Source organism: Leptodactylus fuscus, chromosome 5 (genome assembly GCF_031893055.1).
Source record: "Leptodactylus fuscus isolate aLepFus1 chromosome 5, aLepFus1.hap2, whole genome shotgun sequence".
NCBI classification, from domain to species: Eukaryota; Metazoa; Chordata; class Amphibia; order Anura; family Leptodactylidae; genus Leptodactylus; species Leptodactylus fuscus.
In genome coordinates this window covers 76,370,045-76,397,676 of record NC_134269.1, presented here as the reverse complement: position 1 = coordinate 76,397,676, position 27,632 = coordinate 76,370,045, and the positions used below count along the sequence as shown (strand labels likewise).

Sequence of the window (27,632 nt, the reverse complement as noted above, 5' to 3'; positions counted from 1 at the left end):
AATACAGCCCTCAGTTTTACATGACAATACAATTTTGTTAATTGTTTTTCTTTTTTTGGAAAACTGTGTTATTAAAATGGAGATTCTGCCAAAGAAATAATTTCCTGGGAACGTGTCCTCCTACTGCTGTTTTCCATCTGTTATCATCATGACTGTATCATTTAATGATCTATTATTGTACACATGTAAGAGGCTATAAATGGGGGAGCTGGATAGATAGATACATAGAGAGATAGATAGATATTTTTATTATAAACAACTCACTCCATTACAGCTATAATTTATCAGATTTGAGAAAGTGATCCCAGATTATCATTTCATTTGTATTTGCCAATAAAAAGGTAACACTTCATCTACTTGTGGTAAACTATCTGTAAACTGTCAGAAGTTACTTCAATATTTTAAAGATCATCTGTATGTAAAATAGACAGATACTCTACAGACCGCTTACATAGCGATGATGTTCATTATAGGATATGTACTGACTTAGGCTTATTTTCTTCTCCCAAAAATATAAATAAAAATATGACAAATCTGGAGTGAATGCAGACAGAGGGGGCTTTGTTTGCATCAGTCATTCCCACCCCGTTAACTTCTGTTGCTCTCGTCATTTGACAGAGGAGAAGAACACACTTTACAATCACAAATTTATCTTTTCAATACAGGGGTTGGATCCTAAAAATCGATTCCAGCAAGTATCTACAGTGCAGAGTTATTGCCATTCGATGGAGTACTCACATCTAGAAAATAGGCACTTTGGGGAACTCTGGTAGCGCCACCACACAGTGCTCACTAAAAACCAATGGACTACCCATGTAATGTACAATCATATCTGAGAAGAAATGTAGCTTTAAGTTGAAAAAAAGAAAAAAAACAGCGGAATTGCATAATTTTTTTCCGCCACATTTTTCATTGCATTCCCCCCCCCCCTTTTTTACACGTAAATCTATATGGAAAACACAAGCGTTTCCACATGTATAATTGACATGCTGCGATTTTTAAAAATGCGGGAGTTTTTGAAAATGCAGCTTTTCCGTAGTGTTTCTATTTCAGCAACGTGTGGATGGGATAGATCAGAATCTCATTCACATGCTGGTACTGTTAAACACAGCGTTTTTTTCCGCAGCTGCAAAAATGCTGCATTTCCACATTGTGGGACTTTAGCCTTAAGCTGACACATAAGCTATAGATCCAAAATCTTTCGCAGGTCTAGCTAAATTTGGTGAAATCTGCAGAAAATCTGATGTCTATACAGGTTATACACACACAAGACAGACACCTACTAAAATAAACCGTATCTGCTTATAAACAAATATCACATGCGTATGGCCAGGTTTACTCATTGCAATTACCATTGCTTTATTATACTGATAGCAATTCAGAATGCAGGTCTCCTCTCCATTTACTCAGAGCCCCCAAGTACAGCACAAATCTAACATGGGTTATACAAGTCAGACAATCCCTTCAAGGCTTAAACTGTGGATGTCAACTTAACAGCACAAATGTTTTTATTATAGCCAAGCTACTTTAGTTTTCTTTTATGCCAGCTTCTCATTTATGTGTAAAAGAAAAACAAAAACAAAAAAAGCCACACACCTTAATTTACTTCTGCATTGTGCATCCTTGCATATTCTCCACTGAATTATGGTTTCCTAGAGACAGTGATATTGAACGTGTCCTGTTTTATGAAGACACTCACATGATCATTTCGTGTCAAGGTTATCTACGAAAGCTTAATAGTAGGCGTCATGTTCAAAGCCGTACACAGCAAGTATTTCTCCTCATTATGCCAAGAACCATAAAAACTGAGCCAATGGCCCCACACTACTCCAACTATATAATGAGCGACATATTAGTAAACATGTTTGGTTGGTGGTCATTGGCTCTTATTCAGAAATTAACTTATTGAAACTTCTGTTGTACAATGCCAAGTAGCAGGTTAGAATTCGGAACAAAGAATTGGTGAAGCATTCCTGTCTGGTGACAAATGTTCAGATTGGTGGAGGTAGAGGAATGGTGGAATGTATTCTGGATTCTCTGATACATGAGCATGATATCTGTATATGAGGTTTGCTGCGGTTCTGAAGGACAAAGAAGTTCCAATGTGCTACTAGATGGGAGTCCATTATAAAATGGCCATTCAGTGTACATGCCGGAGCGTTTATGGTGCAAATAAGTAATAGGATATCAAACTTTTTTGACGTACAAAATGTGGCCTAAGTTTGTTCTACACACATTCTGAAATTGAAAAAATGCACTCTATGCAGCCTGCAAAAGAAATGACGATTTTTGCAATGTATTGCAATGCATTAGCATTGTAATGCATTGCATTAGTGATCAGACCTCCTGGGGTTCAAGACCCCTAGGGGGTCTAATAAATGCAAAAAAAAAATAAAAAATAAAGTATAAAAAATTCAAATCACCCCCCTCCTTTCCCTAGAACACATAAAACTAATACTGTGAAACACATACACATTAGGTAGCCCTGTGTCCGAAAACGCCCGCTCTACCAATCTATAAAAATATTTTTCCTGTACGGTAAACGCCGTAGCTGGAAAAAAAAGTTGTCTAACTGCCCCTTCCCTGAGACTGTTTTTTTTCCCCCCACTTGGAATTCAGTCTGACTATAGCCAGGCTAAATATAGGGTATCTGCCGTGCTCCTATTCCATCGTGAAGGGGTTAATAGGAGCACTGCAGATACCCTATATTCAGCCAGGCTGAATTCCAACCCAGTCCTCAAGTTCAGGGAAGGGGCAGGCAGACAACCAAAACACCCCCTCCCCTTTCCCAGCACCTACTGTACCCAAAAACTCCGACCATTTTAATTTTTGAAATTTTCCAGTAGCTGCTGCATTTCCCCCCTAGGCTTATACTCAAGTCAATAAGTTTTCCCAGTTTTTTGTGATAAAATTAGGGGAGTCGGCTTAAATTCGGGTCGGCTTATACTTGAGTATATCCAGTAGTAAGCCTGGGAAAAACCTGCAAAAAGTGGTGATCAAAGCTTTACAAATATGTCGCACATGCCTGTACCATATTCCTTCTGTTGCCTATTAAGACTATTGAAGGGGTTTCTCCACAAATAGAACTTCTCCCCTATCCACAACATAGGCGACAGGTTCTAGACTGGTGGGAGAAAATGGTTGCCTTGTAAGCCCAACCTGAATGGAACGATAGATGTGACTGAGCGCTGCTGCACCATTTACTTCTATGCAACTGCCAGAGATAGTCAAGTACAGTGCTCAGGTATCAGCAGCAGTTCCACGGAGAAGAAAGGAGTCGCACAGCACCTGCACTACCAATGCTCCATTTAGTTGGGATACAAAGGACCCCCATTCTCATTAATGGTGGGGTCTCAATGATTGGAACCGCACCAATCTACAACTTATCCTGTGGATAAAGGATGTTGTATTTGTGTGTGGAAACCCCATTAATCCCAGACTAAGAGAAAAGATTTGTGGGTCAAAAACCAAATAAATGTATGTAAGACAATTGTTCACAAAACAGCCAAGAAAGTTCGTTCACTGACCGTAAAATGGTGAGTAATTAAACCAAACAGCAAGGCTACGTTCACAGCAATGGACATTAATGGTAGTAGAGTACTGGGCACATCGGTGTCTATCCCTAATGACCAATATAAAAACCATGACGGACGCCGTCTTCCATCAGGTTTGGTTTCTTTTGTAACAGAAGAAAAAGTTCTGAATGCACAACCTTTTCTTCCCTCAGAAAAGTTAAAAAGGTATGGAAGACCGCTTCCATCATGTTTTACATTGAGGTGAATGCAAACGGGCACCAGGCAGAGAGGGCTCTATCTGCATCTGTCATTTCATGTCCGTTGCTCTCATCCTGTGACATGAAAGCAATGGATATTAAATAACGACTACAAAGAGACATTCCCGCAGTAACTAGTACTACAAATTAAAATATAATTTCTTAGCTTCATATGGATATGGGGAATGTCAACACGTATAACAAATTGTGAAAGCCTTTAGTTGCATATGTACTTCTAAAAGGGGCATTTGGAGAGGATTTTGAGATGGAATTCACCTCAAACTCCAGTCAGAATCTGATTTTCATTGTTTTCAGTGGGCGGCCGCAATGGACGCTTCTTTTTTCAGAACACAGAGACGATTCAAAGCCCATGGTCTGAATGCACCCTTATACAATTATGGTGTATTCACATTTCACATGTGCCAGATTTGCCGTAGACAATTTGTACTGAAAATCTGTTTCAAAACATATAGATTTCTGCAAGCCTTGTTTAGGGGCAGTCAGAAATTTTACATTCTGCAATAAAACTGTTGCATGTGAACACCTTTAGGCCAGGGCACCACGCGTCACAGTTTCGGAGATTGCAGTATGCCAATTATACCTACGTTTTTGTTTTTTAATAGCGTCAGAAATTAATTAGCATAATTCATAAGTATAATTTAATTATAATTATGGCTCTTGATGGTCCCCGAACAAAACTTAATAAAAGCCACTTAATATAACCACTCTGCTACAAAGAAAGTTATTTGTAATGGTATTAACGGTGAGCAACATATCTAAGAACATAAAAAGAACTGAAACGTGTCTTGTTTGTTTGGAACTCTAAGGGCTAGTTCACACGAGGCAAGAGGGGGCGGATTTTGACGCTGAATCCACCTCAAAATCCGCCCCCTCACAATAGAGGTCGGTTTGTTCCTGCTCGTGCAAAAAAGAAGCAAGCAGCCCTTTCTTCAGGCGGATTCACCCTCCGGACTAGGCCCATTCATTTGGGCCTAATCCGGAGCGGAAAGCTGCGACGGGATGTCGTGCACTGCACCGATATCCCGTTGCAGCAGCCGCGACGGAATGTACACTTGCAGAATCCCCGTGGGAACTAGCCCTAAAACATAGAAACTTCCCTCAGTAAGTGGGCACCTGCACCGCCGTGTGAAGCATCAATCTTTAAGATGCTACTTGAACTGTGAATTTACAGGCGAATAAATAAACCTCTTGTTTTATTGATCGTAATAAGGACATCTGCTTTCCCCCTTCAATGCTGTAAACTGGAGATCTTCATGGATTGTAAAAGGGAACCAGTCAGGTCAGTAGGCCGCGTGTTATATATAGGGCAGGAGGAGCGGAGTAGAGTCATAAAGAATGGTTATAACTTGCACTTCATTCCCTGCACTCTGTTAGCTTAGGAATCCATTGGCTGATGCTATTGAGCGACTGAGATCAGTCATATAGGTCATGCTGTCAGTCACTGATAAGCATTGAAAGAGCGGGGGCATAGTTATAATTAACCCTTTAACTATGCAGGATCGTTTAGGTTACTTTCATATTTTCTGTCTCCACAATTCAGAACTTTGTTATTTTTCTGCTGATATAGTCATGTGAGGGCTTATTCTTTATGCGACAAGTTGTACTTTCATTTGGGGTACAGATAATGTTTTGGGTGGTCAATGTTTTGTTTACAATGTTTACTCTGCAATAAAAAAAAAAAGACATGGCGGTTTTGTCCAGAAGGTCAATACAATTATAGCAATATCATATTTATATTGGTTTTATTAAGTTGTAATACCATACTACCCATAGAGCGGCCCACCAGCAGCCCAGAAGATAACACAAGTGTAGCAGGTTGTGTTCACATCTCTGATGGAATTTCCATTTTTCTGTACAGTTATAAAAAACAGAAAAGCACACATCTTAATTGGGACAGATCAGTCATATGCACTCCAATGACTATAATGGAGGTCTGTTGGGTATCTTATGATGTCAGTCATTTTGTTTGATTTTGACGCAGCAATGACTCCTAATGGAATCTCCCATGCAGATGTGAATATACTATTATTATAATGGGGCGTTAAATGACCGTTTTAATGAAATTTTTATATATGAAGAGCTCAACGGAAAAATGGCCTAAGTCCACATTTTGTCATATTTCAAATTATTACCTAGAAAGCTTCTTTGTACCTCGTTCTATGCATTGGGTTTACAAGGTACCTAGGATTAATGACCTAAGTCCATATATTTCAATGCAGAAGAATTTACATTCAATGGAATAATGGCCTAAGTCCAATACAAACTTACTTACTTCACTCTCGTTGGTCATTTTTTCATTGAAATCGTGACTTCCGGTCTGTTGTTTATATTAGTGTAAAAACTTTGTCTTATTGTTTAAAAGGCTCTAAATCGACTTTTGCACATATTTAGCGCCGAAAAGGGAGGCAGGTAATTATTATTCTTCATCGTTTAATAATAGTAGTAATTAATTAATAATATTAAATAAATAATATTTATACATGAAGCTGCAATTTTTTTAATAAATAATACAATTTATGATTAGGATTAACGGTGTTCATTAGCGGATTACATTGGATAGATATATTCCACAATAATGCCCGTTTGCTTTAGGCTAAAACTTTAAATTTCGTTTTTCTCACAATATTGATTTTTGGACTTAGGCCATTTTTCCGTTGAGCTCTTCATATCTATATATATATATATATATATATATATATATATATATATATATATATTTATATTTATTTAAATTATATATACTGTATGTCTGTTTTTCCATTTAATGTGTTGTGAGTGTTCTGTAGGCAATCTGCAGATGTTATGAACTGGCACAGATTTCAGTATAGGCACACAGCCTGCCAGGACATGAATCTGGGCTTATTACAATCTGGAACAAATCCCCCATAATATTGTAGGGCAATTCACACAGATTTCAATGGTACTTTTTTGATGATGATCTAATGCTTTAATGGAGAGAATTCAGCCTTCTAAAAATTTGCATATCTAAGTCTTCAAGTGCTACTTGAGGCACACCCAGATTAATTCCTTTCTGATATCTAATAGTATGGGACTAGCAATCAAACGACTGCAGGTTCAAGCCCCATGGGGAGGAGGCCAATATGCATAAAACTAAAAACAAAAAAATACTGTGAAACACATTAGGTATCCCCGTGTCTGAAAATGCCCAGTCTAAAAAAAATTATAAAAATGTTTTTCCCCATATGGGGATCGCCGTAGTGGGTATAATAAAAAAATATTTTGAAAAAAGAAGAAGTGCTGAGCTGTCATTGTTTCACTGTATGACCTCCAATAAAAATTTTTATAAAAAAAAATGATCAAAAACAACAGACATTCCTCAAAATGATATAACTGATAAGTATACCTGGCCCCACAAAAACTTATGGGTGTTATGGGTTAAAATACAAATGAAACCATATACATTTGATATCCCCAAAATCATACCAAAACATAGAATACAGGAGGCGTATCAATTTGGCTGACCGTGAATGGCGTAAAAATGATGCCCGTTAGAAAGTTGCACAAATACATTTTTACCAATTCCAGCTTCCCAGTAAATTGTATAGAATAATAGATGCTACCATTACGAAGAACAATTTGTTCCAAAAACATTAAGCCCTCATATGGCTCACTAAAACTTTTAAAGTTTAAATTAAAAAATGCATATTCACCTGTCCCTGTTGCTCCGGTGTCATCCCGCGCCTCCCAGTCATGTGACTGCTGAGGCTAATCACTGGCTTCTACACAACGCCGAAACACGGCACTTTAGCAGATGCCCCCATTTTATTTAAACTTTAAAAGGGTTGTTCATTTTTGTCTGGACAACCCCTTTAAGGGAGTTGAGGGAACACCCCAAGTAGCACTTGGAAACTCATTTACTTATTTACAAAAAGCAGAATTTCTCTGCATCGGAGCATCAGACCACGGATCAGTGCTATGCGTTAGTTTTTACCTGATATTCTTGCTGACCGGCTCCCCTTAAAAGACCTGCACATTTATTTTTTTTGTACAATGTATAATTTTTTTTACATGATCACAATGACTAACAATGCCTGACAACATTCCTGTAAAATCTAACAACCTGTATAGATACAACTGGCAAAATATTTCTTCTGCTATGTTTTCCATCATGTGACAAAGATAAAGCATTAGATGACAGGCTCCACACAAATAGAATTATGCCTAGATTTGACCTTAAAGGACAGTCTGTGCTGACTGAAGTTTTTGGAAACAGCAATCAAATTACACAAGAAAAATATTTTGTTTGGATTCTTTGTTTCTCAGAAAATGAGATTTTGAGCAATTTGTCAAATATGGAAAAAAAAAAAAAAAAAACAACAACAACAAAAATCTAAAAACTGGAACGCTTCCATGGGATTAGACCAAAATGAACAACTGGAGCCAAATTACATTAAAGTAGTTGCAAACAAATCATCATCCTGCCATGAAACCTTTGTGAATGTGTCCTTATAGTTACAAACTCTTGAACTTTGTGTTCTTAAAGGGGTTTAAAAAAAAGTCATTCATTCTAGATCAGTGGGGTCTGTAAACACTGTAAACATCTTGAATCACACATGTTCCTGGCACCATTTACATGCTGTGCACTGCACTGCTCACTTACTATACTTACTTTATCATAAGCTTGAATAGGACATAACTGCAGGACTCATGACTGATGCATCTAAAAGTACAGAGAGTGAGCAGCGTAGCAGCCCGCATGTATCCTGGATCTGTGTGCACTGGGAAACAACTCACAGATGGACCCCTGCTGATCTAAAAGGATCAACTATACATCTTTAAAAACCGGATAACTGCTTTAAAATTGAGAGTTTATGGAAACTTTCCATGAATAGTACAAGTGAATATAAGAAACTTTGCAATACATTTAAGTTTCCTTCTCCATGTATCAGAGTGAGTTACTTTTTACATATTGTTCTATGGAGAAGACAGAAGAGGCTGCTGGAAAACATACACCGATACCTGCTGCTGGACGCTGCTGTTCTAAGAGTCAGGGAGAGCTTTTAATTTTCTATACTTAAAATTAAGACTGTACCAGTGCACAGAATGAAGCAATAAATAAATGAATGGCTTCCTCATTTCCCTCCTCTCTCCATAGAGTTCTGTGAGTGACGCTAGGTTCACACGTGCATTCGGGTTTCTGATCGTGAGGTCTGTTCTTATCAAGCAACTCCCCTCCTCCCCTCCCTCTGTTAAAGTCTGCATTTCACTGTGAAAATCACTGATCTATGCCTCTCTAGATCCACTGCAGGTCACCTGACTCGTCTCTACAAAAAGTACATGGTAAGGGGGGATAAGTATTAAAGGCGACCTAGATAAGTCAAGATTTCCACCCACCACTTCATAGAGAACTGCAATTTCCAACTACAACTTAGAAAGTGCAAAATATAAGTCATATAATGACCAGATACAGTGTTACTTTTTAGGATCAGTTGCTATGTGTGTACATATGTCAAATAAAAGGGGAGGTAAGTTTTAAGTGAGACATCCTAAATTTCTACATTTAGTGAAGAAGCATTCAGTTTCCTTCTCTTTAGGGCTCTCCACAGCAAGTGGACAAAGACAGTGTCCCATTAATTGGAGTTGAACAATGATTTCGGAGACATCTAGGGAACCTGGTGAGAGTCACTAGCTTAGCATATAACATTTGACCACTAACAGGATACTATCAATGATCTGGGGCGCTCCCCTTGTCCTAGACTCCTCTTACAGTAGCCCCCCCTTTTAGACAGTTTAAGCTGTCAGAGGTCCATTTGGGAAAGAGAGTGTCTGGAAATTGGGGCACACATTGATCCTGTTTGGAGGTTTTGGGGTGCCTAAACTGCGCCAAGCATTAATTTGAGGTTTCTTTCTAAGACTATTGCTATTTTTGATGATGTGGTGCAGAGTTTATTTAATATACATACATGCGCACACCTCAGTTTTATCTGTATAAAACATATTGTAAAATGAAGTTACTTAGCAGTCTATAAAACAATTACATGTTGGATGCAGAGGAGTAATGAGGCACTGAATACTTACAGCACACTTGTTAAAGAGAAAATGAAGCAGGTAGTGCTGGACTCCTCAGCTCAGCGCTCACTTGGATGTGCAGTCATCTTAATCATTAAAACATGTTTTATGGCTTGAACGTGTTTACACTTCGTGCTGAAGACACTGGTTACACTTGGCCTTTCTACCACATTCTAATCTCTTGGCTACAGACAGAGGTAACAGGCCGTTACTGTTTATTTCACAGACATATACACATTATTAATAAATTGTTAGGAAGCGTTAAAGCCTGAAGGAAGCCTGCTTTACATAAAGACCTCTGACATGGATCTAAAGCAAAGGTCTCTTTCACCACATGGGATCTGCAACAGAAATTTAGCAAGCAGTGTATAGTATCATGTAATCTAATAAGATAATAAAGTTATGCTAACATTGAATATGAATTACATATCTAAAAATGTGGAACAGGATGTAAAACTAGAATATAACAGTGGTCACACACATTGGCTAGCTGCACAATGCAGTTTCACATGGACCCCCTCCTCAAACATCTTTTCTTGGAGGAAAATTGGGAAGGACCAATACACATTAGGCTGATCCAGAGTAACAGTCTAAATTTATACTATTGTTGTATATACGGTGCATCACTAACCGTACCCTGGCAACAAAATCAAGATGTGAAAAGATAAAATTGGGGATTGAAAACTGTGCTCATGAACTATGACACAGTAAGGGTCAGTGCACACAGAGTTTTTTGGCGAGGATTTTAACGCTGAATCCACATCAAAATCTGCCTCCAAAAAACGCCTCACAATAGAGTTCTATGTATTTCGCTAGCTTTTTTTTCCGCTAGCAGAAAAAAGAAGCGACGTGACATCTCTTCAAGCGGATTCCGCCTGAAAAAAACCCACCAGGAGTCAATGGGAGGCGGAAAAACCACTAGAAGTTTTTGAAGAGGTTTTTGACAAAACAGTAGGTTAACCAAACTATATGTGTGACTTACTTCCAGCCACACGAACACAACAAGGAATATAGTCTCACTGGACTCAGGGCTCGTTCACATCTGCGCCCAGTCTCCGTTCATGCAGGTTTCCGTTTCCTGCACAAAACTGAGCAGGAGACGGAAAGCTGCAAGACTCTTTCAAACCCATTCATTTGAATGGGTTTGAAAGATGTCTGGCCGTGAGCTCAGAACGGACTCCGGGCGCTAGTGTGAACCCAGCGTCAGGGTTACAGGACACAACCACACACCTCCTTTCACCTCATGGAACTGCACTGCAATGCAGGATCTGCAACCTTTTCACACCAACTAATGAGCCCAGGATCTACACCTGGGCTGAGGCCTACTCCAAATCCGACCTGGACCAAGATACGTCAGAAACCTGGGGCCGATATACCTGGAGTCTAGCACTTTGCCCGTTACCTTCTCACCGTATTATAAGTGGTGGAAGAGGGGAGGTGATCACACATTAAAAAAATAAAACAGTGTTACTTGTCCTTGTCACTGGCACAACTCCCTCTACTTTTCCAGTCTTCTGACTGACACCAGGGACTGTCAAAATGCTTGCATTTGTGTGTCACTTTGGACCTCCACTTATTATACTATTATGCTGTAAGATAAAGGCTGCAGAGTTTGCACTTCAGGGCAGATCCTGGGAGTGAGAGGAGGCATATGGGTCTGTCCTAAAATACTGAGAGTCTGGTGAGACTGTATTGTGCTGTTTTTGCTTACTCTTCTGGTTGGTAGTAAGCCACACATACAGTGAGTACTTTAGTGCTCAGACGAGTAGGGTTTTGTTTGACATTCTTTTGCCTGAAGTTAAAGGGGCTCTAACATTGGTCCGCACCATTGCTGCTACCGAGCTACAATCCCCACACCAATAAAAGATGATTTTCTTCATGTTTTGTCATGTTTGTTTACTTATAAAACAAAAGAGAAAATCTTGCATGCGGCTAAGGCCCCACATAGTGTCCTACAGCAAAATAACGCACTGCCGGAAAAACTGCGGCGGTAACGCATTGTGATTTTTACTGTAGTGCTTTTCACATCAAGTCCACAGAACTTTCCTCTGCAGGCTCTCTGTTTCAGTTATACCTATAGGGATACCGCAGACATTTTCGTAGGTATAATTGACATACTAAGGCCCCGCATAGCATCCTACAGCAAAAAAGCGCTGCCAAAAAAACTGCAACGGTAAAGCATTGTGATTTTTCCCGGAGCACTTTTCACATAAAGTCCACAGTTTTCCTTTGCAGACTTTATGCTTCAATTATGCCTATAGGGAAACCGCCAGCATTTCCATAGGTATAATGGACATGCTGTGACTTACAAATATGATGTCCGCTGCAGATTGTTTTCTGTAATGGGGACTATAAAACACCCCCTTTTTCCCCCCACAGAATCGCTGCGTTTACACTATGTGGAGCCCTGGCCATACATACAATTTCTAGGAGAATCAAAATGGATTATTGTAACTTCAAAAAGTGATTAAGTGGATGGCAGCCACCAAACTACTTCCATGAATTTGCTGTTCTCTAGAATAAATTGTTAGCTATAGATTAGTCATAGCACTTGCTAGATTTGCCATGTAAGAGTAAACTGAGGAGGTCACTGATTGTTTTAAAAGCAGATGAAAATTACAAGATTTCCTTTGCTCAATATCCTCCTGACTTTGTGCATTATTATTATTATTATTATTTTGCAGCCACTTAGTAAAGTGAGGCATATTGTCTTCAACACATTGAGACAATATTTATAATCCTTGTTCTAGTTTTACGATTTCCTCAAGAACATTATTCCCTGGCTTCTGCACTTCTTAATGGTTACTCCCTACAGTTAAACATTTTCGCTGTAGTAACTTCAGAAGTGACATCTGCAGCTTGTAATAGGTTTCCATTGACTTCCAGCCTGGAATTCATTAAACAAGGGGACTGCCCTGGAAGTCAGAGACTTACAAATGACATTGGAACACTGAATGGAAAAATATAGTGAACCCTCAAAACAACACTTACAGAATGTACCAGTATTATCCAAACTTTCAATTGCTGTTTGCTAAATGTCTCTAAAATGTACAGCATTAAATTACCGTACATGCATCATAGACATTGCTTTCTTACTGGTAGATGTGATTCAGACAGGGCTCTGCTGCTAACCAGACTAAATACATTCATTTCTAAGAGTGTATGCATAATAAATAGAATACAACACAATGTGGAAATGATGCAACTGAAGGACACATCTATATGCAAGAATAACAGTCTAAAAATAAAACTGCTGCAGGGATCCCCACTGTATAATGTGAAGGTATTCCTATTATATTCAGTTCCAGGGAGAATAATTAATCAGAATGCCGGCTTCATTTCCTACGAGTGTGAATCCCAGTATGTATCCAATATGCTGTAAGATATTAATATGGATCAATGACCTAGCTGTCTAAGCAAGAGAGATGAGTTTCTTCTCTTTATAACCCTTTGTTCTGTGTTTGACTGATTCACAGCTCTGCGGTCACACTATGGCGAGATTACTTCTCTTGGGGTCCATTTACACATTCCAGTTTTTGCATAAGTATTTTTTTTTGTCTGCAGTTGCCACAAACAAAAGTGTCTTCGACTAAGTTCACATCTGCTCATTTTCATCTTGCTTCTCTGATCTGTCATTGCGTGTGCAGGACTTTATCTTCTGCTTGAAGAATAAACAAAGACAGAAGAAAGCTTCCATCTTGTGTTTTATAAAGTTACAAAAATGACAGATATGGTTACCAGTCAGCAGCATTTTTTGCATATTCCTGGCACAAAGTCTTGTTCTTGTAGAAATCCTGCAGAGAACACTTGCTATTCTCTCACTGGTTCCTTTTTTCAGAAGGTGATTGAATAAGAGGCAGGGATTCACCAAGGGGGTAGCTATTAATAAGGATGTCAAAAAGGGCAAAGGCTCCTGCAGCAGCCAACTGTCTTAGGGCTAGTTCACATGGAGTTCTGCGTGAACATATTCTGTCGCGGCTTTGAGCTTCGAATTGGGCCCAAATGAATGGGCCTAGTCCAGAGGGTGGTGTCGCTGCGGCTGAATCAGATCCGCCTGAAGAAAGGGCAGCACGCTTCTTTTTTCCGTGAGCGGGAACAAACCGCTCGTGGAAAAAGGAAATGACCAGCTCCAATTGATTTCAATGGGAGGCGGCAGGAATTTGACACGAATTCCACGTCAAAACCTTATCCATTTTGCCCTGTGTGAACTAGCCCTCAAGTGGTCACTGAGTTTTCAGATAACCTAGTTTCATTTGGTAGAACGTGCGATTCTGCACAAAAGTGTAATGCACTTCAAAAAATGTTGCCGTTTTCTGGCTAAAAAACACCTACCTCTAAAGTTTCTTCCACTACTTGTCTCCCTTCTAGCTAATTTGTAGTTCACTCCCTGTTACTAAGGAAGTCCAGTTTATAAATACCAGACAGATTCACAGGAAGTGGAGTTAAAATTCTCAATCCTAAGGGCAGTATCTCTAACTAGTAACTTGGATTCTGCAGTGTTATCACGCTCAACATGTCTTGGCATTTGTCACTTTCAACCACAAGCCCATTACATGTTACATAGATGAAACTGTCACATTAATATAATACAAAAATAGATTACAGTGACAATATACAGTAGCGGGAGATTAATCTACCCAGAGTGTTAGCCCGTAATGCTAGTGGCAGGGTGGCAACACGCTTTCTAACTAGCAATCAATCACATTTTTGACAGTAGAAATCATAACAACATGACATCAAGTAAAATAGCATATTATAGCATAAATAACAGAAAGGACACACAAGACTTGCCAAATTTATAGTGCACAGAGCACCGGTCACTAGGAGGTACCGCTACCATAATATTGTCAGCAATAACCCATGGCAACAACAAAAACATAGGAGTTCTGTGTCAAATAGTGAGCATCATATGACCTAAGTGTCCTGAATTTGTAAAAGGGTGACAGATTCATTTTTAACCCTGTTACATTCCTTAAGTAATGACCCATGGTCCATGAAATCACATAGCAGTCAGCGCACAATCATGTGTTCCTGAATCTGGACATTGGCTGGCAAGTGACTTTAAAATACAACTCGGCAGAAGTCAGTCTGTAAGATGCTGTGGTCTGCCCCCTGTTCTGAGGAAAACGAGTCTTATTCTTAAAGTTCATTTTCCATTTTAAGATATGATTTCAGAATTTTGGCTTGAGGAAATCAGCGCAGCTTTTTGGGGGCAAAGTCTACAAAGATTAAGAGAACCAGTGTCTATATAATATTAAGCTGACATCATCATCTGATTCATCACGAAGAAAAACCTTGCACCCTGCCAAATATTACAAACGGTCATATTACCAAATGAGCAGAGGTTTCCTTCAATGAAGCCAGGCAAGTGATGAATACTGTTCTTCACTGTATGAATAATGCCATATACTTTAAAGAAGCACTCCAATTAAATAAACAAAAATATATATAATGCCCCCCCCCCCTCCTTTTTTGAAAATGAACCTGTGTGTAATGTACTTCTATTAAATCACTTGCTGACAACTTTATTGTGGTCACATGCTCCCCCTTACAAGCAATGACATTTTCTCTGCTCCTCTGATAGTGTTCCCTGTATGAACAAAACAATTGTGATGCTGACTTCCTGTTTATATAGGAAACACTGTGTACATCAAAGCAGAGCAGAAGCCAGTGCTGCTATTGGGAGCATATAACTTCACAATAAAGCTGTCATTACATTATGCAGGAAAATTACACTATACACAAGCTAATTTTCAAACAAGAAGAATGTGGGGGTTTTTTTTGTGTTTTTTTTTTTTTTTTTTTTTTATGAGGCCGTAGAGGGTTAAAAAAAATAAATAAAAAGGGGGGGGGGGTCCAAACTCACCTGTCCATGGGTGCTCCAGCTTTTCGTAGTGTGATACAGTCCAGCTGCTCTGGCGTTTTCTTTTGGTGGAAGCTCCTGCTGCACGTGACCGCGGAGGTCGACACGGGATGTCCCGAGGAATTCCGCGGAAGACGACGCAGGAATGGACCGGAGCACTGACAGTATGTTTTTTTTCCACCTTCCCCAATCTCATATAAAAAGAAAGGTTATCCCGGACGATCCCTTTAAAGTAGCACTTCCACTCAAAATGTTATTCTCCTGCCCATTAGAAAAGTTTATAAAAGTAAGTTTTAATTTTTTTAAAAAAAAAACGGTTGTATTTGTGAGTTAACCACTTACTTCTGGTCCACGGCTTTGCGATAGGACCAAGACTGGCTCTCTCACTGACACAGCATTTTAAGTCCTTGTTGTCCATATATAGCAGAGTTATCTTGTGTTATGTTCCAGCAACACCTAAGAGTAAGGGGGTTGGGTTGTGCAGGCAAGACTAGATTTAGACATGCCTCAGAGTCTCTGTTAGGGTGCATGCACACTGAGTAACGCTGGGCGTGTATGAGAGCCGTACACGCCGGCGTTACAGCAGACTGCCGAACACTTCCCATTCACTTCAATGGGAGCGCTCGTAACAGCGGCGTTTACGAGCGCTGCCATTGAAGTGAATGGGAAGTGTTCGGCAGCCCTGCTGTAACGCCGGCGTGTACGGCTCTCATACACGCCCGGCGTTACGTAGTGTGCATGCACCCTTAGACTGTCACAGTGTCCAACTAAAATTACCAAACAAAAAAGACCTGCAAACCCGACTTTTCCATCTAGCGATTTCAGTGAAAAAGAACAAATATCTGACTGACCCCTTTACAGTCAATGTGGTCCCTTGGGCTCCGCTGATGTCCTCTATTTTAGCAGTCTGTTTGTCCTTTCTTCTGGTCCAGAAGAACGGACACCTGGAGCTAGTGTGAGCTTAGTGTAAGAAAAGCATTGATCAATAGTCTTGCAATGTAGCCTACAGTCCAGGACAAGTGACTGATACCACCTGAATCTTTCCAATGGGTACCCCTAATAAGATTATAACAGCCTCAATCTATATCTAAATAACTCCCTTAAAGGCAAGCCGTAGAAGTCTATGCAGGATGTCCACATGTTATCACACTTGCCCAGACTTTTTTTTTTTCTAAAAGCCTATCATCAGAATAGACCATAAACACTTTATCAATAGGAGGCCAACACCCGGCCCCTGGACAGATCTTCTGCATGGAGCCAATTCTGGTACTTACCCTGTAAACAAAATGGGGCTGGCAGCAAAAAGCTCCATCCATTGTCTAGGGGCCCAGTACCTTCACTGCAGCTCAAATCCCATTGTACAGACTGAGAGCAGAGCTGCAGTCAAGGCGTTGGGCCGCCATACAGTGGGCAGAAATTTCTGCTTCCAACTCCGTATTGTTGACATGACGGGCGCCAGAACCGGCTCTGTACAGATGATTGGTCCATGGCAGGGAACCTTCGGCTCTCTAGCTGTTGCAAAACTACAAATCCCAGCATGCATACTTGCTCTACTGTTCTTGGAACTCCCATGGAAATGAATGGAGCGTGTTGGGAGTTGTAGTTTCAAAGCAGCTGGAGACCCGATGGTTCCCTACCCCTAGTCCAAGAGTATCAGCCACCTACTAATCAGGCATTTATGGCCTATATAAGCGAGGTTACATGTCAGTACAAAGTTACACGCTATTCAGAAAGTACATAAAGTGATATTCAAATAATAAAGCAAGTTCACCCTCCAAGTTTCTGGACATTGTCAAAATTCAATGTATAAGAAGAATATTTTACATTATTTATCTTGTCTGTAGCATTGCTTATGATAACAAGCTGTCAGGCCAGCAGCTTATTTACTGTACTTACTGGATGAGGAAACTTTGTGCATTCTCAGCTCATCCTCCACCTAAACGCATCAGTATTATTTTATTGTATGTTATTTTTATACTATATTTATGCCAACATGCTACTACAAATGTTATATGCAAGGCTATATAAGCAAACAGTAATACATTGCTAAGGACAGTTTCCCTTTCAGAAATGCAATCTTGAAAAAATAGCAAGCAACGGGTATTTCAGAGGCCTGATCTGGCTCTTGAATAATGCTGTGGAGTTATACATGGTAGAAATGTTTGTAGAATGTAGAAAGGATTCCAAGATGTTCTTGAAAATAAAATCATTAAATGTGATATATTTACAAGACTGTACAATTAATTAGCTTGTCGCTTATTCACTTCCATAGTAATATGGAGACATTTAGAAATTGTATTAATAAATATATCATGTTCTCTCAGTCTACCAATCCTATTCTTCTTTCAACCCTGTGTCACAAAAAATAACTGTGGTTATTTATGAAGAAGTTGGAGCTGGAGTTGGAAAAACAGAGACGTAGCACCTTGGTATTCTCCAGGCATTTCTGTCTGCCCTTTAGATAAGTCAGTCACTATGGGTAGAGTAAGAGAGAGGAGAAGAAGAGGGAGGAGTTTCCCTTAAACAATGGTAGAATTTACTATTACATACTGTATATACCAGAAAATTGGCCAACTAGTAGCCCATCTTTGGCATGTGGCCCTATTTGCACAACTTTGGGGGTTTTGCGCCCTGCTTGACACTTAAGATAGTTGGCGGAGCAAGGCAGGGAATAAGGCAGGCGAGGATGCCTCAGAAAACTGGCATGCGTACTGTTGCACCATTCATTTCAATGAACACAGCTAAGCTCTGTATTTCCGGAAGTTCACACTGAAATGAAAATAGCGGCAGCACAAACTTCAGATCTGCCGATCCACACAAACGGTTCTGTAAAACACCCCAGTTCTTGTGATCAGTGGGGGTCCCCATGATCAGATCTCCAACCAGTCATGAAGTTACCCCCTATCCTTTGAAAAAGAGGGCTTAAAGGGGGATTCTATCATTAGAAACCCTTTTTACAGTAAATAATCCTAGATCTTTGACAGCTTTAGCCCCTATAACAGCATATATATTAGCTGTCACTCAGCTTTTCCAAAAAGCAAAAAAGTGGATGAATGGGTTTTGTACTCCCTTAGCAAAGGAAGACAAAATATTTGCTGGTGTTATTCTTTTGCTAGGTAAAATCCAGTGTGTGAGTCTAGAGAGCAGTATGGGGAGTGCAGCGAGCGGCATTACTGCTGCCCACAGTCATTACACTAATCAGGAGCCGGGAGCTTCTCGCTTTAATGATATATTAGTGGCTGCGCAATAAACATTCATTGCTTTTTACCGGAAAGGGCCTGGACTACATAACAGCATGTCACACATAACATGTTATTATACAGCAAGTATAATTAGGGGTTTATTGGCTCCAGCTTTACTGGGGAATCTCGTAGAGAGAGCAGCACAATTATCCTACAAGAGATTGTCACCAGTTTGTTCCTCTGGCAAATCTTTTGTCATTTTCAGCATCATTAACCTGTCTCTGATTTATTCAGGTTTTGTATCTCACAATGTAGCTGTAGTGTTCCCTGACAAGCTATACAGCGTATGAACGTTCTCGCCTGACAGATTGAAGGGTAAACATTTTGATTATGTATGTTAAGGAATCGCGCATGTACGGCACACGTCTTCACTTAAGTATGCATTTAATATTTCTGTGTCTCTAACAGCTTGGTTTCTTCCCCAAACGGTAAGGATGAGACGATGAGCTTTGTAGAACAGCCAGTCAATTTACATGGATTAGGAGCTTTGACAGAAAGATATCATTGATTGTTGAGGATTGCCCTAAATATATATCTATATGTCTCTTTAGGTTTTCCCGTCTGATGCCATCTACTCTAAGGAGTTTCTACTAATTACAAATGCAGTAACTATTTACTAAGATATTCTTTTGAAAGCTCAAGTGTTCTTTTTGGGGCAGATTTGTAAATGCTGTTACATAATCTGAAATGAAGCTTTTAGAAGATACACCAAGTTTACTGGAGGTAATTTATCAAATTTGGCACTTTATATGCCAGTCTTGATCCCCATTGCGCTAGGTTGGAGATATGGCACATTAAGATACCTCCTAATAAGTCACATTGCTAGACCTCAAATCTACGCAACTAAGAGGTAGTAACCTCTAACTTACACCACTTTCTGGCATAAATTCTAATAAATCACCCAAGCTGTAAGAGAACATGCTGCACCTACAAAGAACACTTGAGCTTCCAAATGAATATCTTACTTAATAGTTACTGTATGACGTTATTTGTAAGACGTAGAATCTCCTTAGTGTAGATGGCATCAGACAGAAACCTAAGTAGACATGTGTATATGTATTGGGAAATCCTTGTGAGGCAAAGAACCGGCACATATGATATATCCACTTATCGTCTGTATTAGATACTTTTAAAATATGCCACATTTTTTACGCGAAATAAAGGTGCTAAGTTACGCTAGGTTCACACAAAGCCGCCTGAAATTCCATTTGAATCGTAAAGAGAAAACTCCTGCACGCAGGACTTTTTGCTCAACCAATTTCAGTATAACAGTCTATGGGGTCTACAGGTAACAGCGAGTGACAGCTTTTTTAGGCGAACATTGTTTCCGTTATTTCTCTGATTTGTATAGCGCTGATATATTCTACAGCACTTAACAGACTTTGTCAGTCTCTAGTAAATTGAAAAGTATATCCAGTAATTGATCCCGTATATAAAACTTAACTTTTATTGTAAAAATTCAGGAACATCATACAGTCCATTAAAAAATTAATACCAATAGTTCATGATGACAGAACAGAGCATCTGGCTGACGTGTTTCGGAGCCTAATAGCACTCCTTATTCATAGCCTGAGTAATGAGCGCTATTAGGCTCCGAAACGCGTCAGCCAGACGCTCTGTTCTGTCATCATGAGCTATTGGTATTAATTTTTTAATGGACTGCATGATGTTCCTGAATTTTTACAATAAAAGTTAAGTTTTATATACGGGATCAATTGCTGGATATACTTTTCAATTTACTGGATCTCAACCTCAGGTAGAGAGGCTTTGAAAATCCTTGCATCTCCCATACTTCATCAACCACACAGCAGATGTATTTTTCATTCGGGATACATGAGTAAGCTGTCATATTTGAAAATTGTCAGTCTCTGTCCTACATAGGGCTCACAATCTAAATTCCCTCTCAGTATAAGTTTGGAGGGTGGAATGAAACCAGGAGTATCCAGAGGGTACAACATCCCCTTGTTCCAATGGCACACCTGTCCCACGCTGCTGCTCTATTCAAAGTCTACCACACCTTTTCCAAAAGTGTGGGTCGCAGCCCCTGAGGTGATTAAGGTCCCGCTATGGCCACTGATGGATGTGGCAGAATCTCTCAATTAACGGCCAATGAGTGATTGTTTTCTCCCTACCAGCCATCTTCCTGCTTGTGAGAGTCAATAAACATTGGCTTTTGCCTTTCATTTGCCGGCCTCTTCACTCCCTCAATTTACCTTGGAAAAAGAAGCCACCATAACGGTGGCGGTCATGTTGTGTAAACTACTCAAACTGTGCTAGCATAGACAGCGAGGACAAAATGTACATGAAGAAAGAAAAAGAAGAATGGAGGCAGGAGATTCAAGGATGGAAGACTAGAGTCAGAATTTAAGCAGAACGCTGGAGGGCAGGCAGAATACAGACCGAACGCTGGAGGGCAGGCAGAATACAGACCGAACGCTGGAGGGCAGGCAGAATACAGACCGAACGCTGGAGGGCGGGCAGAATACAGACCGAACGCTGGAGGGCGGGCAGAATACAGACCGAACGCTGGAGGGCAGGCAGAATACAGACCGAACGCTGGAGGGCAGGCAGAATACAGACCGAACGCTGGAGGGCAGGCAGAATACAGACCGAACGCTGGAGGGCAAGCAGAATACAGACCGAATGCTGGAGGGCAGGCAGAATACAGACCGAACGCTGGAGGGCAGGCAGAATACAGACCGAACGCTGGTGGGCGGCAGATTAGAGTGTTGTAGGGACTTAGTTTTTTGAATGGGGTCAAGTACAGTATAAGCGGGTCACAAACATATACTCTCGGCCTCACATAGTTTGGGAACCACTTGTCTAGAGACTGATGAAGATAGATGAACTCACCCATCTCTGTCAACCCAAAAAAAGACTGAAGGCATCAGCACTGTACATGAGCAAGAGATGTTCTTTGCTTCTATATGGTCATGTAGCATACCTGCAGCAAATAGCAAATCTGCCCAATAACAAAGTTATGGCTCATTGAACTAGGCAGATTAGTTATTTAGGAGTCTAGAAAACTGGTGAATATTGGGATGCCAGTTATACATTTGACACTTACTTCCCTGACTGCCAAATAGCTTATGATTCCATATAACAATGAAAATTGGCTGTTCAGGAGTCTACGAAAGCTGAGTGGAGATTACTATGGCATCCCAGAATACGGCATACCTAGGAAATGGCTATATTAGATTGAGAACGTCACAGAAATAAACACGAAATGTTTGACTATTACCTATTATAACCATCCAGTCTAAGATCTGTCACTGGCTAAAGAAGTAACAATATCATTACGTGAAGGGAAAAAGGCAAGGTGAGAATAAGGAGATGACCGAGGTGCACAAAAACATGCTCATATTTGGTAAAGAAATCTATTGCCATAGTTTTACTGCGATCTATCACTTTAACTACCACTCTGGCAATGAAATCCAAGTGTAATACAAGACCATATATTATTACATAAGAGACTGTTCCTTCTACCTCCTCATATCCATGGGACCTTCCTGGCTAAAATAACAAACAACTGAAAGAAAGCTTTAAATCAAATAAATGGTGAAAAGGGCAAAGAAACATATGGCGGTATGTGAGTTTAACACAATCTATTTGATTTATTGTGCGGCTTTATACTGCTGCCGTTCTATTTAGGTACCTGGGACAATGGCTAAAAGATTGTTCCGTTCTACTTAAAAGGGGATCTGTCACACCAACTGCTGCTGTCTATAGACACTGCCACAATTCAGTCTCATGACTTGCCTGGCCACAAGACAGACCATTCCTCCCAACAGTCCAGAATTCAATGATGTCAGGTGCTGTCCTGCTGTCTCAGGCAGCGGGTGGTAGATCTTGGCTTTAACTACCCTCTGGACATAGAGTAGAACGGTGGTGAGGCAGGGGGCCTTCAGCCTCTTGATGACATACCGCACCCGAACGTGGAGGAATACGGCTTCAGATGGGGGCAGTCTGTCATCACCAGACATGCACAGTACAGCTAGGGGGCAGAGCTGAGCAGCAGATAGTAAAGCCCATTGATAGAAAGCAACAATACCAAATCCATTTCTTCTCATCTGCTTAGGACAATTTTTACAGAACTGAGTAGCAGTCGTGAATAAGAAATACCTAATTGTAAACTGTGCAGACTGCCCTACAAGGTACTGTGAGTAGTTTATATCTCAATTCTGTGCTGACTGACACCCTTTAATTTGGTTTAAAGGGGACCTTTCACTACCTCCCACCTTAGCATCTGTAAATAGGGGTTGTTCCACTGATTCCACCGTAGTTGGAATCTCCCCCACCCCCAAGTAACAAGGACAGTTAGTTTCAGTGCCTAATGTGCTTTTTAAGCTCTGCAATGTCAGAAGGACAGTGTCAGACAGGGGTGTGATTCAGAGCTCCAATCAGAGGCAGCCAGTGTCAGAGCTTAGAAACACACACCCTTGTCTGCTCCTGCCTGACACCGCCCTCCTGACAATACAGAGCCTAAATAGTATATCAGGCACTAAAACTAACTACACTGATTGCTCAGGAATGGTGGAGACTACAGAAGAAATTACAACTGTGCCAGAATCAGTGGAGCAGTGAATGTTAAATGATGTACTGGACTTGGAGGTGGTGAAAGGTCCTCCTGCGGCACATGTGGTTTTATGCACCGCTAGAAAGCAGATGGTGCACTTTCACATTCTGTGCCCCCGGTGAAGAGCTATCGGTGCCGGTACTGTAGCTCTTCACTGTCAGAAAGGCGTTCTGACAGTCACTCAGGAACGCCCTTCCTCACAGCAGCGTCTATTGCGCTGTATTGTGGAGAGCGGTGAGGAACGCCCCCCCCCCATCCCTCCTGATAGTACTTGTCCATAGACAATGGGCGGTAAGAAATGCCCCCTCTCACAGTACAGCGCTATAGACACTATTGTGAGGAAGGGCGTTCCTGACTGACTGTCAGAAACTCCCTTCCGACAGTGAAGAGCTACAGTACCGGCACCGATAGCTCTTCACCGGGGACACTGGACGGGAAAGTCGACTTTCTAGCGGTGTACTACACTGCATGTGCCCCAGGAGGTGAATGGTCCTCTTTAACATTCAATATACTCCTCTAAAGTTTAAAAGTAATTAATTCCTTACAGTAAGCCAAAAGTTCTGATGAACTTGATTCATCAGATACTTTACATTTTATCCACATACTAAGGTCTACATAGGAGCTGATGAAGTTTGACCTGATAATTGACTTTTCCCCCTTCTTACTTCAGGTGGAAATTGGGCGGACCCCAAAATAGTCCATGGGGTCCACGGGCAGCTGCTTTTTAAGAGTTTTTTTAGTCCAAAGAACGGAACTCAAGCTATTTATCAATTGAATACCAGGATACCCCTCTAGAACAACACCCAATATCAACTTAGGAAGCTTGTAGACCTAACTACCTAATCTGCACAAGCTAAATATTCAGAGGTGCCAGTACGTGTCCACCACTCAAATGGAGAAGAATTGCTCTTGTGGTTTTTCTCTTGGATGTTACCAAAGAAAGAATCTTGACCAACTTTGCTCTACATTATGGACCTCCAGGAGAGAAGAGTGGAGTTTGTGACATCACAAAGAACCAAATGAGCAACAAGGAATGCAGCACACAGAGACTTCTAGCTCCTGACGAAGGTGATCACTGGGACCCTGGGAGGCCAACGTATACATTATATATACACATTAATAATAATGCTTATCTAATGCAGGGAATGCACTGGTAAGCTTTATTTTTCCCTGCATAACCCTTTTAAGAAATTAAGAGTTGGAAATTATGTCTAAGCACAATCCCGATTTTCTTGTTGCATATGCGGGCATATAGAAAATTTTAGCACTATGTTTAGGCCAAGAATTCTTAACTATTGTGCCCATGTCGGGTGTCCTTGAGCAGGCTGAGAGAAGCTTATCATCCTAATGAAAAAGAGATTGCCCTTAACACCATCACAGGGCCCTTGACCAGGATCCACAGAACAGAAGGCTGATTTGTAGCCATCGGGCTAAAGGCACAGAATGACCCTGCTTTCACTGCAGATAGCATAGTCATGTCCTTGTCTGAATGCCTTCTCCTTCCACAACAGCTGTCAGAGAGAAAGTTTTACCAGAGAACATGTTACTAAGTGTTAGCACTTCTTCTACTTCAAGAGGACTTTTCATGTCCTCATACATATGTGGTTTTATATACCGCTAGAAATTCGACAGTCTGCTGAATTCAACCCACTGTCGGCTTTCCCGGTATTTACCCCAGGGCTGGAGATATGGGGCTATTAATTTCAGTACAGGTATCTCACCACTGTTACCACCTCTCGACTTAGTGTCATCACCTAACATTGAGGAACGCCGCCGCCGCCCCCCCTACTTGTCCATAGACTTGTAAAGGGAGGGGCATTCCCCAGAGCTCAGCTATATGCTAGAGTACTGTCAGGAGGTCACTCCTCACAGCCCAGCAATGACGCCAAGCTGTGAGGAACTCCCTTCTGACAGCAGGGAGATGTCAGTGCCAAAATTAGCAGCATCGATATCTCCAGCTCTAGCACAAATACTGGGAAAACCGACAGGGTGTTGAATTCAGTCGTATTGGCTATCGGTATGTAAAGCCGCATAAGCAAAAGGACATGACAGGTTGTGTTTAACATCCGGTTTATAACCAAATGGCTCCCAAAAATACAGATCCAGTGGTGATCTTAGATCTATGAAAGAGCAATAGCCAAGGGGTGGTGTAAAAGACAACAGAAATGGGGTTTTATCAGTATCTCGTTCTAATAACTGCTCCAACCTGCTACTACAGGAGAATGGCAATGGCTCTAAGCGTCTCAGACAGATAGGAACTTCACTACTTTTTCCCTCTTGGTCAACTTTTTTTTTTTTTTTTTTTTTATTATCCTCTGAGGAGTCTTTACTTTGTATTTTGCATGGCGTAATATTAACAAAACTCATTAGGAAGAGAGAAAAGCTGGATTATCAATTACTAGGGTCACAGTAGGGCTATTGTTGGGACTGCCCTTGTAAGGGCAGGAGCTATACTTGTAGGACATTAGGGCGGTCTTAGGAACAAGATCCCACCCACTAACATTGAATCCCAACAACAACTCTACTAACCGGGATAAGACTGTTCCTTATATCTGGTTCTCTCTTATTGTGGGTAAGACAACTTTGTGGACCGACTTATCAATACTATTAAATGTTGAGCTTTAATATTGATACCCTTGCTGATTTGACAAATCAAAAGAGGACTCGTACATTACAGCCCAGTCAGGCTGCATTGTCCCCCGCTGTGTCAGAGCTGTCCTCTTAATTCTGCCAACTTCAGAAATGTAACATAGGTTTGGCTGAACTGAGACATAAACCACTGAACAGTAAAGCCATAAAGTGTGCACAGTATTAACACAGCGATACATGTCCACAAATGAAAGTGGTAAAATAACACACAGGTACAATCGACTGAGAGCCTCAGATTCTGGGAGAAGATGCTGCAAAATCCTGGTCTATCATTTATCAGAATCACCTAGCCGGCAAATATATAGTAACTGATTGGACCACTGCGAACTGATCGCGTACAAAATCATTAGGATGAATTCACACCCTGCAGATCTGCTACAGAAATAGGTGCAACTGAAAATCTGTGTAGTTCTATGTGAATATTCCCTTACAATACACCTGGTTGGTGATAACCAATCCGACACCACAGTATACTAAAGAATATTGGATTGTCAGAGGTTTTTAGGGGAAAAAAAGCGCTAGGTTTTACTAGATCAGCAAACTGGAGTGTCAGGGGGAGGCCATTAGTGTAATGTATGGACAGGAACTTAGAATGTAGCAGAGCTGAGCCGGTCATTTCCTACCACTCATAGTACATTTTGTAGGTTTACATAGGGGGGTGTCTGTAAGTACAAACAGGTGCCACAACAACTCCAGCTCTACTACATCAGTATACATGCACTTCCTATGGCCCAGTGCTATTCCTGGCTGGTGCAGCTGTGTATTGTACTGCCTGCAGATTATAATCTCAGTGTGGACCTTGCACAGGTGATATAATCCCAATCTGCTCCCCATAGAGGACCGGTGCTCAGGCACGGCACAGGTCACATCCCAAACTTCCAACCCCACTTGTGGAGCAGAACTCCCTCAGCCTCACTGTGCTCCCTACTTTTAACCCTTTGCAGGGCAGCCACAGAATGGCTTCACCCTCTAATTACAAGCACAAATTAGGCTCCCGCCCATTCCAATTAAGTTGACGGGGGTCTGTGTGTCATTAGTGCGGCATACAAGTTTGGCGTTGTGTTACCTGGTGAGAGCTCCCCCTCGCTCAGGTCCCCAGAGTCCGTGTCCATGGTGGGGTGAGGTCCGGGGTGCCACTTGCCGGTCCGGGCACTGCTCTCTGCCTGTGACACTGCCGAGCTCCGCCGCCTCTGGCTCCGGGTGAGCTGTGCGGATCTGCATCCCTAGGATTCCTAGCGATGCAGACTAGGGAACGCACAGCAACCAATCAGAACGCCCAGAATGTCCCCGCCTAAAGCGCCGCAGCCAATCAGAAGACGTCTGGAGGCAGCAGTGGCGGCTGTGTGACTCTCCTGCAGAATCCTAGCTGGCATCATCCTAGCCCTGTGCCTGCTGTGTGGGCTGCCCGAGCACAGCCTGCAATACCAGCCTCCGTGTAGCCTGTGCATGCCAGCCTTATAGCCACAGGGGAACCCCTAA

General features: G+C 41.2%; 1 protein-coding gene across 1 annotated transcript in view; it reads right to left on the bottom strand.

The window, feature by feature from the left end:
- TNFAIP8L3 (TNF alpha induced protein 8 like 3) overlaps window positions 1–27,374 on the bottom strand; it is a 55,651-nt gene extending 28,277 nt beyond the window's left edge. The window contains 2 exon segments of the mRNA XM_075273449.1: window positions 27,220–27,266; window positions 27,268–27,374. Of these exon segments, the coding sequence (XP_075129550.1) occupies window positions 27,220–27,266; window positions 27,268–27,374 (154 nt within the window).
- Window positions 27,375–27,632: the final 258 nt, after the last annotated feature.